The following is a 12,944-nucleotide window of genomic DNA, read 5'->3' as shown; positions in this document are numbered from 1 at the left end:
TAAGGGAGGAAACTTTTATCACATACCAATTCCGCGAATTCAAGAAACCGTGATTGTGTCAAAGAAGAGAAAAACGTGAAAATTACAACCCGTATTAATCCCCCATAGATTACTTAATTTCACAGGTACAAGGGAACATAATTCAAATACAGAAGTTTTTACCTCAGGAAATCCTGCCATTACAAAGAGAGCAAATATAGAGGGAAGATCTGGTTTACTGGTCAGCATCTGTACACAGTCATTGAGATGGTGATGGATGACAGCCTTCCACTCAGGTGAGCTGTACAGGCTCTGTAATATACGGGACACTGAACATGCCCACTCTAAACCACACCTATAACAAAAGGTCAGAAATTGTTTAATTTACACTCGGTTGAGCTGTACAGGCTCTGTAATATACGGGACACTGAACATGCCCACTCCAAACCACACCTACATAACAAAAAGTCAGAAATGTGTAAATTACACTCGGGTGAGCTGTACAGGCTCTGTAATATACGGGACACTGAACACACCCACTCCAAACCAAACCTATAACAAAGGGTCAGAAATTGTTTAATTTACACTCGGTTGAGCTGTACAGGCTCTGCAAGATATGGGATACTAAACACGGCCACTCCAAACCAAACCTATAACAAAAGGTCAGAAAAGTCTCATTCAGGCCATGAATACTCTTCATTTTTACAATTATGAGAGACCATCACACTGAACATAAAATACCACTTCAAAATCACAATATATTTTACAACTCAAAATTTATAGTCCTTAGTGGAAGCTTCAATCCTAGTGGCACCTACTTTTGTAAACAGTCTGCTCCAAAGGTAAATAAATAGTTGATGCAGTGTTGTCCTGAAAATTTTCCTTCCATGTCTTCTTTTGAAATGACAGCTTGGTCAGCAACCTACAAATATTACAGAATCCAGTTGGTACTAGAGGTCTAAGTTTACTACAGTACAATAAACATCCCAATAAATTACATTCTTTACATTCTTTAGATACTTCTTATTTACATGCATCACAGTATTTTCTCTTTTTGTGATACTTACTTGAGTCTCACATCTATTGAGCAATGGTCCCAGCAGTCCCATGGCTAGATGTCTAGTGTTCACTTCATGGCCACTTTCCCCTCTGTCATGTGATAAAAAGATGCAATCAAATTTTCATATTTACCAAATTTCTAAAGAGACATTTTTCACTTTGAAGAGAAGCTGTCTTACCTTGCTATCCTGAACAATAACTGGATGAAATCTTGAGTTGTAAAGTTAAAATTTCCAGAAGACATGACCTTTAAAAAGAAAAACAAGAAATCTGTGAGCCAATGCTCACTAGTAATACCCCCGCTTTGATGTAAATAAGCACTATCATGTTAATATACTGTTTACTCAAGTTCAATTACAGGCAGATGAAGTTGACATCAGATTCATATCAAAATTAATCCCACCATATGGCATGCCTGAACAAAGTCTGTAATAAAATTTCAAGCATCTGCTATGAATAGCTAATGAGAAAACTGCTACGAAGATTTGTCATGTACGAAACAGACAGACGCACAGACAAACAATAAGTTGATATCAGATTTAAACAAAAATGTATCCCACCATATGGCATGCCTTAGAGAAGATTGTATTAAAATTTCTAGCATCTACAATGAGTAGTTGCTGAGGAAACTGCGACAAAAATTTGTTATGTATGAAACGGACAGATGCACAGACAAACGGGAAGTTGACAATGGATTTGAACAAAAATATATCCCACCGTATGACATGCGTCAGAGAAGATTGTGTTAAAATTTCAAGCATCTACGTTCAGTAGTTGCTGAGAAAACTGCTACGAAGATTTGTCATGTATGAAACGGACAGATGCACAGACAAACAGGAAGTTGATATCAGATTTACACAAAAATGTATCCCACCATATGCATGCGTCAGAGAAGATTGTGTTAAAATTTCAAGCATCTACGTTCAGTAGTTGCTGAGAAAACTGCTACGAAGATTTGTCATGTATGAAACAGACAGACGCACAGACAAAGAGGAAGTTGACATCGGATTTAAACAAAAATGTATCCCACCATATGACATGCCTTAGAGAAGATTGTGTTAAAATTTCAAGCATCTACGTTGAGTAGTTGCTGAGAAAACTGTGACGAAAATTTGTTTCGGCCACACGGACACACGGACACACAGACAGACGGACATGACGGAACAAACTTGACAGACACACAAGGGTAAAACAGGATGATCTCCACTTCGGAGCGGGGGTATAAAAAGGTCTTTTTTACACTGGACATCATCATTCAGTCTGACGAATTTTTCTTAGAAAATTTGATATGCTGCTAATGCTTCTCCTCACGATGCACATTATGTCACAGTGCAATGCAAAACAAGAGGCCCAGGGGCCACAGTGCTCACCTGAGCACATCGAGCTTGAATTTAACCCACCCCCAGGCGTTCAACATTTGAACAAAATAGAATCAACACTACCTGAGGATGATTCCATATAAATATCACTAATCATAGCTTTGAAGTACTTGAAAAGAAGATTTTAAAAGGTCTCCCTATATATCCCTATGTAAAACTTGGGTCGGCCATTTTGGCCCCATCCTAGCCCCGGGGATCATGATTTGAACAAACTTGAATCTACACTACCTGAGGATGATTCCACATGAGTTTCATCTTTCCTGGCCCAGTGGTTCTTAAGAAGGATTTTTAAAGATTTTTCCTAAATATTCTTATGTAAAACTTGGGTCGGCCATTTTGGCCCCGCCCTTGCCCCAGGGGTCATGATTTGAACAAACTTGAATCTACACTACCTGAGGATGATTCCACATGAGTTTCATCTTTCCTGGCCCAGTGGTTCTTGAGAAGAAGATTTTTAAAGATTTTTCCTATATATTCTTATGTAAAACTTGTGTCAGCCATTTTGGCCCTGCCCTAGCCCCGGGGGTTCATTTGAACAAACTTGAATCTACACTACCTGAGGATGATTCCACATGAGTTTCATCTTTCCTTGGCCAGTGGTTCTTCAGAAGAAGATTTTTAAAAGATTTTTCCTATATATTCTTATGTAAAACTTAGGGTCAATTCGGCCCCAACCTACAACGGGGTCATGATTTGAACAAACTTGAATTTACACTACCTGAGGATGATTCCACATGAGTTTCATCTTTCCTGGCCTAGTGGTTCTGGAGAAGAATATTTTTTAAAGATTTTTCCTATATATTCCTATGTAAATTTGTGAGTAGGAAAAAACCCTATCTCCAATGTAATATGAACAAACTTGAATCTATGCTACCTGAGGATGCTTCCACTTTCATCTTTCCCTGCCCAATGGTTCTGAAGAAGAAGATTTTTAAATATTTTTCGTACATATTCCTATGTAAAACTTTGATGAGCCATTGTGGCCCCACCCCACCCCCAGAGGTCATGATTTGAACAAATTTGAATCTACACAACCTGAGGATGCTTCCACATGAGTTTCATCTTTCCTGGCCCAGTGGTTCTTGACAAGAAGATTTTTTAAAAATGCCATTATTTTTTAACAAATTCATGATTATATATTTTGGAAAAGGGCACATCAACATTTTCTGTAATGTTTGGATGAAAAACTAAATACATGTACATTGGAACACTTTGTGCCAAGTTTTTTACCTTCAAATGTAAACAATTTTAGAAACTGTATAAAAGAAAGTCACTGTGTCTTACATTCTTTTTTCATACTATGAACATTCAGATCCACATATAATTTTTGTCCACATGCTCACCAGCACTGTGGCAGGAAAAAGTAAAAATTATGAAAAGTTTTAATCCAGAAGTGTGTCCCATGACCAATCATGGCTTTACTAAGAGAGAAGATTTTTGAAAGAATTTTTACTATATATTTCTATGTACACATCTTTGAGATGGTGATGGATGACAGCCTTCCACTCAGGTGAGCTGTACAAACTCTGTAATCTACACTACCTGAGGATGCTTCCATATAAACACCTATGACAAAAGGTCATGGCTTTGTATTTCTTACACAGGATTTTCAAAATTTTCCTATATATTACATGTATATATATGAGAGACTGTAAAACCAAACACTAAAATGTAACTCTTAATTTGGAAATAAACTTGAAATTTACACTACCTGTATGCTTCCATATAAATGCATATCCAATCATGGCTTTGTTCTTCTGTAAGAAGATTTTTCAAGAATTTTCCTATATATTTGATGTAAAACTTTGTCCTGAAAATTTTCCTTCCATGTCTTCTTTTGAAATGACACTACCTGGAATGCTTCCTATAAATATTACAAAGTGCTTTGTATTTCTTGCCAGCATTACAAGTTTAAATGTAAACATTTTCCTATATATTTCTATTCTGTAAAACTATGTGTTGGCATTGTGCTCTCTCTCTCTCTCTCTCTCTCTCTCTCTCTGAACAAACTTGAATCTACACTACCTGAGGATGATTCCACATGAGTTTCATCTTTCCTGGCAAAGTGGTTCTTGAGAAGAAGATTTTTTAAAAATGCCAATAATTTTTCACTAATTTTAACATCTCCCCTTTCTGAAAGGGCGTGGCCCTTTTCATACTTTGAAGAGAAAATGTCCTACCTTGCTATCCTAAACAATAACTGGATGAAATCTTGAGTTGTAAAGTTAAAATTTCCAGAAGACATGACCTTTAAAAAGAAAAAAGTCTTCTTTAAATTGGACATCATAATTTAGTCAGAAAAGTTTTGCCTAGAAATTTATATACTGCTAATGCTCCTTCTTATGATGCACTCTATGACACAATGCAATGCAAACAACTGAATTTTTGATAAATTATATTGATTTGTCATTGTGAGCATACGAACCACATTATCCCTGGGAATCATGGCCCCGAGCAATCCCATAATCCTCTCCTGTGTGTGGATGGCAAAGGCCTCCATCTGTCTGCTCTCTATGGCCTGGAGGCTCTTATCACTCTGCTGTAGAACCTTACCACTGTCTGTAAACGGGGAACATTTAATCAAACAACAAAAAATAAATCACATTTACCTGCTGATCATAGAATACAAGTAATTGTGAACATCACCAAACTTATCTTCAAATTGATGCTTTTTAATAATGAATCTTATTTAATGGTATAATTACTAAATCACCAAAATCTATCACACTCCTATAATAATTTGAATACACATGTGCTGTTTCTATTAACATATCCAAAAACATGATTAAAAATTTTTCAAAAAATTGGACTTGAAGACTTTACTTTTGTACATAGCAGAGAACACCTTAAGATGACATTCTTCTATTAATTTTTTTTTAAATTATAACACCGTTCTGCCCCAAAAAAAATTTGATTCCAAAGTCTACTTGCCTTCAGCATCATCTGGGACTTGTTTGAGACAGTGAGTGATGATCTGCATACACTGACTCTGTAGCTGGGCTGCCAGCTTCACGTAATCCAGATCCACATGAGATGACATCATGATCTCCCCCGCCGACATGGAGAGGATCGTAAACAGGAGCCAAACATGCTGGTGAATGTAGCCCTGGATCAGCGAATCTGAGTCTTGAGATGTGCGTACTGCGAAAAATAACAAAATGTTAAGTTATCACTTATTTGATTACACATATCACTACCAGATTAAAGCTACAATCAAAATTCTATTTCAAAACCATTTCAAAACTTGAATTTATTATCAAGTATCCAATGATCCAAAGAAGTTTTTTTTAGTTTAAAATGAATCAGGTTATTGTATTGAATAAGGTGAGAAAAATAAAATGGAAATGTTGAATCAATTCTTTTGAAGTCTACTTACATTTTACTAGAGGAAATTTGGTGATGTCATGAGAGGCATTATGCCTGAAAATAGGAGGCATTCAAATTAAAAAAAAAATAAAATTATACAGCAACATTTTAGCAAAAGTAAATGTATGTAGTTTATAATCAAGACTTACTCTGAAGGAAAGTTTCCCTTCTCATGACATCCATAACACAGATCAAAATCATCACAGACATTACAGTGGATTCTTGTTCCCACAATAAAAGCTTGGCACTTATTACATTTATACCTGAAATCAAATACAGAATTCCAAATGATTCACAATGCAAAGAATACATGCAAATCTTAAACTGCAATTCACTGTTTTTTTTTGAAAATGTATATGAAAAATCCCACTTGTGCAGATATTAATTTCAAATCTTAGATCAGTAGTAACAAAGAAAACATTAGAGAGGATAATAAACAATCATTCAGTTTAAAACATCATTTCCCAGAATCAAATTTACTAACACTAAGTGTACAATATATATTTTACTTTACTTACACTAGGTGTACAATATCATGATCATCAGTGTGCTCCCCTTCAGGTTTAACTCCCCCAGCATAACATGTAGCACACAGGTCCATATCTACACACTGTAAACATCTGAACCTCCGCCCTGGGAGGGTCACGTTACACCCATCACAGGTGATCTCCACCTCTAAGAGGTCACAGAATCGGGCCACAAACATCTGCACAGCCTTCTTCTCTTCTTTGTCCGATTCGTCTTTCTTGGCATTCTCATACCACTTGTCAAAACCCTCTGAGCACTCATTGAACCATTTCATGAATTTATTGTACTCCATGAGTTCTTCTTTCTCCTCCTCCTGGCCAAATGTGCACTCCCTCATCTTAACTGTCTCTGTTTAGGATGGATACAAGAGTTGGACATAACATTGTAATGAATTTTCTTCACTGATAATTTTAAATCATCATCAAATACCCATATAATCTTGATAGCTAACAGCAGAGAGTTAAAAAATAAACATTTGCTGGTTTCGACAGAAAACAATATCATGTACTCCTGAAATTTTAATGAATACATGTAGTATGTGATTCATATCAAAATATGTCAAACCTTTGGCAATTCCTAGATAGAGGGCTGGCAAATTAACCTCTTGTACAAATGACAGGTCATAGGGATGCCATTCTACATCCATCAAATGGAGTAAACAGGCCTGGATGTATTCATACGCTGGTACTGCACTTCTGTAAATGGGAAAATCAAAAAGGGGTCAAAACAACCAACCAGTTTAGATTGCAAGGAAATTAATTCAATTAAAAGATGAAAAAAAGAAATAAAATAATCCATACTTTTCCATCTGTATCCTGCGTTTTTGATGATAGGGGTCAGTAAGTTTTCGGATCAGACAGTAGAATGACTCCCTGACCACAGATTCCTGCTGTAGGCCACACCCATCTAAGCTGTCAGCGTAGTGCTTACAGAATCCATCCTGATACCATAGCAACTCTTGGAAAAACAACACATTGGGAATCTGTAAAAATCAAAGTGTTATTTCAACATTCTTAGAAATATCAATTTTTATATTTGTTATTTTACCTAGTATGAATTAGGTATCTTTAGTATGTCTCAGATAATTTTTCATGGTTGATAAATTCCACTTCTACAGTAATAATTACATCACTGTATTTTACTCATCTTTATTTTAACATACACAAAATTTCCCAACTTAAGGTAAAAAGCTACAGCAACTCTTAAGTTATTTGATATTCAGTACATGTAATTGACAGTAGACAGACTAACCTGGAAGATGTCTGGATTGTTGTGAATTTGCAGGAACTGGACACAGAAGGAGTAGACCTCAGCCACGGCCCGAGCATGCTGGGATCTCTGTTGTAACATACTGTTTACTCTGTCAAAAGAACCACAAATCAACCATCAATAATAATACTCAGATGACTTAATTCTGCACCCTCTTTTAATAAATACAGAGTATTTAAGATATGCAATGTAAATTAAATGAATTGAAGGAAACAGAGTTAATTCATTCTTGTCATCTGACTAACCTTTCAGTGATCCAAGCTGGGTCCTGTACGAAGTCTATCACAAGTCGAAAAGAGGGGTATTTTTCTAAGGCATCAAACTGCAATGATAAACAAATAAAGGACTAGAATGAAGTTGATAAAGAGTATGTAATTGTTTTAACATGGAAACCAATACCTATCTTAGTCAATACAATGATGTCTTACTCATATTGCTTCATACAAGAATCTCTTACCCTTCCTTGCTTGTCTTTTCTGTGTAACAGTTTCTTCCACTGTTTAGATGCTTTATTACGCATCTGAAATTGAATAATAAAACCCAATATTACAAGGTGATCAACACCTCCCCATAAGAAACAGTGCCTGCAAAAATGTTCTGTGTGTTTCTACATACCTCATTCTTTAATTGCACTTTAGTCAATCCAGCAAACTTCAGAAGGAACAAAGCTTTCTCTTTACATGCCAAAGCTGAAAGACGATTTAAAGTTACCAAAATTACATTGAAGATCATTTTAGATAAATTATAAGTATTTTATTACAATTCTTTTTATTCTTCAATAACCCTTCAAGAAATGCATTATGATAATCAAACAGAAGTTCTAGTTTTACCTGGATCCTGTATTTCTTCATTCTCTTCTTTTTCTGCAGCCAATTTCTGCTTTTGGGACAACTAAAAGAAAGATGAATATTCTGTAATCAATATTTTCATTGCATTTCACTACATATAAAATAACAATCAATGAATTTCATGAGTATTAAAAAGCCAGCAGTCAAGCTCTAGAAGTCTTTCTGTAAAATCTCTTGAACATTTAAGGGAATTCATATTCTGTCTGCATTATCTGTCTTTTATTCATGATATATTTAATCAAGTTTTTTTTAGGCTATACCAGTTGAGTCTTTAAGGAATGTGCTGTGGAGTATGCTAAAAGTAGTCCCTCTGACAGAGGCAGTTCTGGATTCTGGGCTGTAGAATAAATGTCCACAAGATTAAACACGTTGACATATCAGTTTTCCATTTTACAGGATAAGGAGATTTTTAAACTTTGAACTAATGCTCTGTGATATTACACCTGTAAATATTGAGAAAGCTGACCTAATTTTTGGAGATCCTCTCTTAACTGCTGGGTGTGCCACACCAAGGCTGCAAAAACAGCCAGGATGGCTTCGTCTGTATCCCCTCGCTCTATCAAGACTCCTTTCTGTTGCTCCTTACATCTGAATTCATTAAATACAAAGTCATATGTGATACATCTTAGCATTCTTGATCTAATTCAGCTAAAAGACACAAGTGCATGTGGTTGTAGTTTAATCATTCATAAGATTCAACATCTCTTACTTTTCAATAAGTTTAGTTGGCAGTCCCTCCTTTTTGTTGAGGATATTCCAGAGGAATTCTAAGACACTGCTATCAGCTGTGGCCAGTTTTCCAGACAGGGATCTCTCTAACCTCCCGATCATGTACCCCCCACGGAACAGTGACGTCCACAACTCACTCCTGAGGACATCCTGTTCTGAGGACACGCCTCCTAACACAGGGTCTGTCACAGCAACTAGTGGGAACAGAGAATAAGATACAGCCCCATTAATATAGACACCAATAATCCAGATATTTTACCTTCCAGATGATAATTTATATCTACATGAACATTTATATCTACCAATTTTAAGAAATTTGTTTCATTAATCCAGTTGAAATGCTTAAAAACACAAGCACCTACCCAGATTACCTGTATTTCATTTGCATGTATGACATTGGCAGTATCAAGCATTTATATTTGAAATATGCTCTGAACTTTAAAAAACCCTTTTGACCAATGCTTTTGTTTCAAGCATTATCAACCATATTCACTAAGCATCATAAGAAGGACAACTTACAAGGGTTAGCTTTGAGAGTTGCCCCACAGAGTCTCCCCATCAGCTTAGTCAGACTGAGCTGTAGGTCAAATGGCCAGGATAAAGGGATGTCTGGACTTCCTCGAGCGGTCACCTATAACAAAGAGGAAACGTCTTCATTAAGTTTATATATCCTCATATTATGAGAGAAGTAGTCATTTCTAAATGTAAAAGATCAAAGAAATTATACAATATAAATCGTATGGTACTTTGAATTCAACTGATATCAGTTGATAAAGGGTAAACTTATGAAAAACTAGAAAATTACAAAAACTAGAAAATTACAAACATTCATTCTGTACGATTAATGCTGGTAAAGCAAAGTTCATTTAATGATTATAATATTATTTTAATAATATGTAACAGGACAGGAGAAAATGTATGGCTGGACCAGGAGTCGAACCCAGGACCCCTGCATCTCCAGTCAGGTGCTGTACCAACTGAGCTATCAAGGCTGATATCAACAGCCCAAACCATTACAAATATAAGAAAAAACTGAACTTTTGAAGCACAACCCCTCCCCTCATGATAATGATGCAAATTGGGGGTGACATACTTTGAACTTATATCCCCACTCTGTATTGCTGCTGTCAGAGTGGAACAGGAAGTGTAGGTGAGGCCCGCTGAAATTGACCTGTTTCGGCCATTTAGAGGTTCCTACTTTCTGATCAAATCTCATCTGGACTCCTTTGGCATCATTAAAGGTAAGGTAGTCATACCTGTAACAAAAATATTGACCATCATTTATTTCCTTGTCTTCAACTTAAGAACTGTTTGCTCTCATGTTTATGTATAATGATAACAATTAATTTAGCACAAATTTAGCATAAATATCTAATAATTATAGATTGTCTCAACTTGAAATGTCTTACACATCATGACATGGCTTTAACTTTATAGTCCTAGCAGAGTATCTTTTGTTAAAGACATACCTTCTCTCTGTTTCACACCTTGGATCAAAATCCACGACAAATTTGTTAGCACCTGGACAGGTAAACACCTGAGTCTGGTGTTGATTGTTCTCGTAATTATGTGAGGACTCAACTTCCCAGGTCCTGAGAACGATGTCCTCGGTCTGAATACTGGCCCAGTGTTCACTACTGATCTGATACAGATAAAGAATAACTTGGAAATTTAAATGAACCTTTGTCAAAGGAAATGTGCACAAATTCAACAGCTCATAGAAAATGGGGACCTTCTTGTCTATTATTCATCATTGAAACATTTCAAGTAAAGGGAAACAAATACACAATGGAATAAAGACAGATGGTTTTCCTCTACAGTAACTACCATTATTCTTGTGCTTTAAAACAGAAACCTTTTATTTTAAGGTGTATTTTCAATTTAAGTTATTTGTGACTTACTGGAGGGAATACTTTGGGTAATTTTTCTGAAAGACATTGTAGATCTTCACACAGGGACTGGAAACTCCTGATGAGCTGAATCCTGGTGTCTGAGCAGCAGCTGTCACACAGGAAGTTAAGGATCAGCACCTACAGTGTAATTATCTCACAGTTATCATGGGGCAAAAAACTAAATACACAATTGCATTGAAAACTATACAACATCTGATATTGATACTATAGTCTTACTAGTTGCCGGACAGTGCTTCCTAGAAATGAATTTTCCAGCAGTTCAATTGAGGAAAACTGAAACATAAAAACATGTATATATGTAAATCATAAGAATAAAACAAAATAATGTTTTCCAGTCTTTTTCTCATTATACCAACTGTTTATCAGCAGACTTTACTCACTTTGCTATCACAGGACTGAAGTAATTTACAAGTTTCTGATGCTTTCCTTGCCACAAATACAGAATCTACAACAAGGAGAAATACATGTATTTTAGAAACATACAATCCTCCATGTTACTAAACTGAAAAAGATTAACCTTAAGCTTAAAATGTCTGCAATGTGACTTGCAAACTGACTGGTACTCCTCCATGGGGCTAATGTAGAAAGTTTAATGTCTGTCATGCAAAGGGATCACAAAGTGATTATCGTAACAGCATTACATGTACAAATTTTAAAATCAAAGCAATTAATAAATTAATTTTCATATTCTTTTTTAACTTTTTTTTTTCAAATCTATGCACTAACATTTGGATATCACTTGAAGGGCATTCTCCCTCCACATGTTGCTGAGTTCTTTCTTCCCATCATCCTCTGGTACAATCTGAGCCCAGCACCAGCTGAGTAGACTCGTTTGTAGAGCACTCACAAGCTGTAGGAGGGGCTCGATCTGAACCTGACTCTGCCCAGTCTTGAGTGTGGATGTAAACTCGTGACTAGATACTGATATCATGGTCTCCATAATTCTCAACACCTTGCCAACATCATAATTCTGTAGGCAGCAATGGAAAAAAAAATTATAGGCTTTTGATTAGGGTAGCTGTGAACTGCAGAACAATTATTCAAGTGTCTCAGTTTTCTTTACTCATGTAGTTGAATGGAACAAGTTTTGCTGTGAATATTACACAAAACCAAATAAGAACTTTCTTTAGCATAAAAGTAAGGAAAATAATTTGATGAAGACAAACCTGAGTATTTGGTTTGGGTAAATCCAGTAGACCACTAGGATCCACGGAACTAAAGAATTGACACAGGGACTGGAAGACCAACATCACAGATGGCGCCTTGGACAGGATCTACAAATGAAATGTTAGAAAATGTCAAAAGATTCTTGACAAGGATCAGTAAGGCTTTATCTGTTTAAAAGTGAAAATTAATATCAGCTTGCTTGCCTCCACATTCCGCATCATTGTAAACAACTGTTCTCTTCTTGCCTCCTTATCTGGGAAAAATACTGCAGCACCTGACAAGTAAAGTAAGTAAAGTTCCTTGATCTTTGATCTCTCTATAACAGCTAAATCAGAATAATTTTGATTTAACTTATACATTTAAATCTATATTGCATATTAAGAATACTCACCATCGATGATCAAATGACGACACAATTCATACAATGTTGATGATTGTTCTTTATTTTCTGGTTTATCGATTAAGTTACATATATGGTCAAAAAATTCTGCTGAGGAATTCTGTCATATAAAAAGCGTATTGTCAATTGATATACAGATATACATATATATAATGTACCAATAAATGACATTCAAGGTACATGTACAATGTTCAAATTACTGTGTCTTAATTTTTAAAATAAAGATATTTGCATGTTTATTCAACAAAAATATTTTTTTTCTCAGTATTTCACTCCTCATCTATCAGTTCACATCTGCATTATACAT

At 35.7% G+C, this 12,944-nt stretch overlaps 1 protein-coding gene across 1 annotated transcript in view; it reads right to left on the bottom strand.

The window, feature by feature from the left end:
• Positions 1–12,944, bottom strand: part of LOC134238640 (zinc finger ZZ-type and EF-hand domain-containing protein 1-like) — a 29,482-nt gene that overhangs the window by 7,069 nt on the left and 9,469 nt on the right. Inside the window, exons 27-55 of the mRNA XM_062720762.1 lie at positions 12,629–12,737; positions 12,441–12,511; positions 12,237–12,344; positions 11,797–12,040; positions 11,451–11,515; positions 11,287–11,343; positions 11,059–11,187; positions 10,627–10,799; positions 10,251–10,413; positions 9,677–9,788; positions 9,138–9,351; positions 8,895–9,016; positions 8,689–8,765; positions 8,411–8,471; positions 8,196–8,269; positions 8,038–8,100; positions 7,826–7,902; positions 7,563–7,671; positions 7,112–7,293; positions 6,876–7,006; positions 6,302–6,659; positions 5,933–6,046; positions 5,794–5,837; positions 5,345–5,558; positions 4,843–4,972; positions 4,598–4,665; positions 1,047–1,128; positions 798–901; positions 163–334 (exon numbers count right to left, since the gene is read on the bottom strand). Of these exons, the coding sequence (XP_062576746.1) occupies positions 163–334; positions 798–901; positions 1,047–1,128; positions 4,598–4,665; positions 4,843–4,972; positions 5,345–5,558; positions 5,794–5,837; positions 5,933–6,046; positions 6,302–6,659; positions 6,876–7,006; positions 7,112–7,293; positions 7,563–7,671; positions 7,826–7,902; positions 8,038–8,100; positions 8,196–8,269; positions 8,411–8,471; positions 8,689–8,765; positions 8,895–9,016; positions 9,138–9,351; positions 9,677–9,788; positions 10,251–10,413; positions 10,627–10,799; positions 11,059–11,187; positions 11,287–11,343; positions 11,451–11,515; positions 11,797–12,040; positions 12,237–12,344; positions 12,441–12,511; positions 12,629–12,737 (3,627 nt within the window). The remainder of the gene's footprint in view (positions 1–162; positions 335–797; positions 902–1,046; positions 1,129–4,597; positions 4,666–4,842; positions 4,973–5,344; positions 5,559–5,793; positions 5,838–5,932; positions 6,047–6,301; positions 6,660–6,875; positions 7,007–7,111; positions 7,294–7,562; positions 7,672–7,825; positions 7,903–8,037; positions 8,101–8,195; positions 8,270–8,410; positions 8,472–8,688; positions 8,766–8,894; positions 9,017–9,137; positions 9,352–9,676; positions 9,789–10,250; positions 10,414–10,626; positions 10,800–11,058; positions 11,188–11,286; positions 11,344–11,450; positions 11,516–11,796; positions 12,041–12,236; positions 12,345–12,440; positions 12,512–12,628; positions 12,738–12,944) is intronic.

This window comes from Saccostrea cucullata, unplaced genomic scaffold (genome assembly GCF_032062105.1).
Source record: "Saccostrea cucullata isolate Sc308-1 unplaced genomic scaffold, CSIRO_AGI_Scuc_v1 ctg196, whole genome shotgun sequence".
In the NCBI taxonomy this organism is placed as follows: Eukaryota; Metazoa; Mollusca; class Bivalvia; order Ostreida; family Ostreidae; genus Saccostrea; species Saccostrea cuccullata.
The sequence above is the reverse complement of the archived record's forward strand: the minus strand, read 5'-3'. Positions and strand labels throughout refer to the sequence as shown.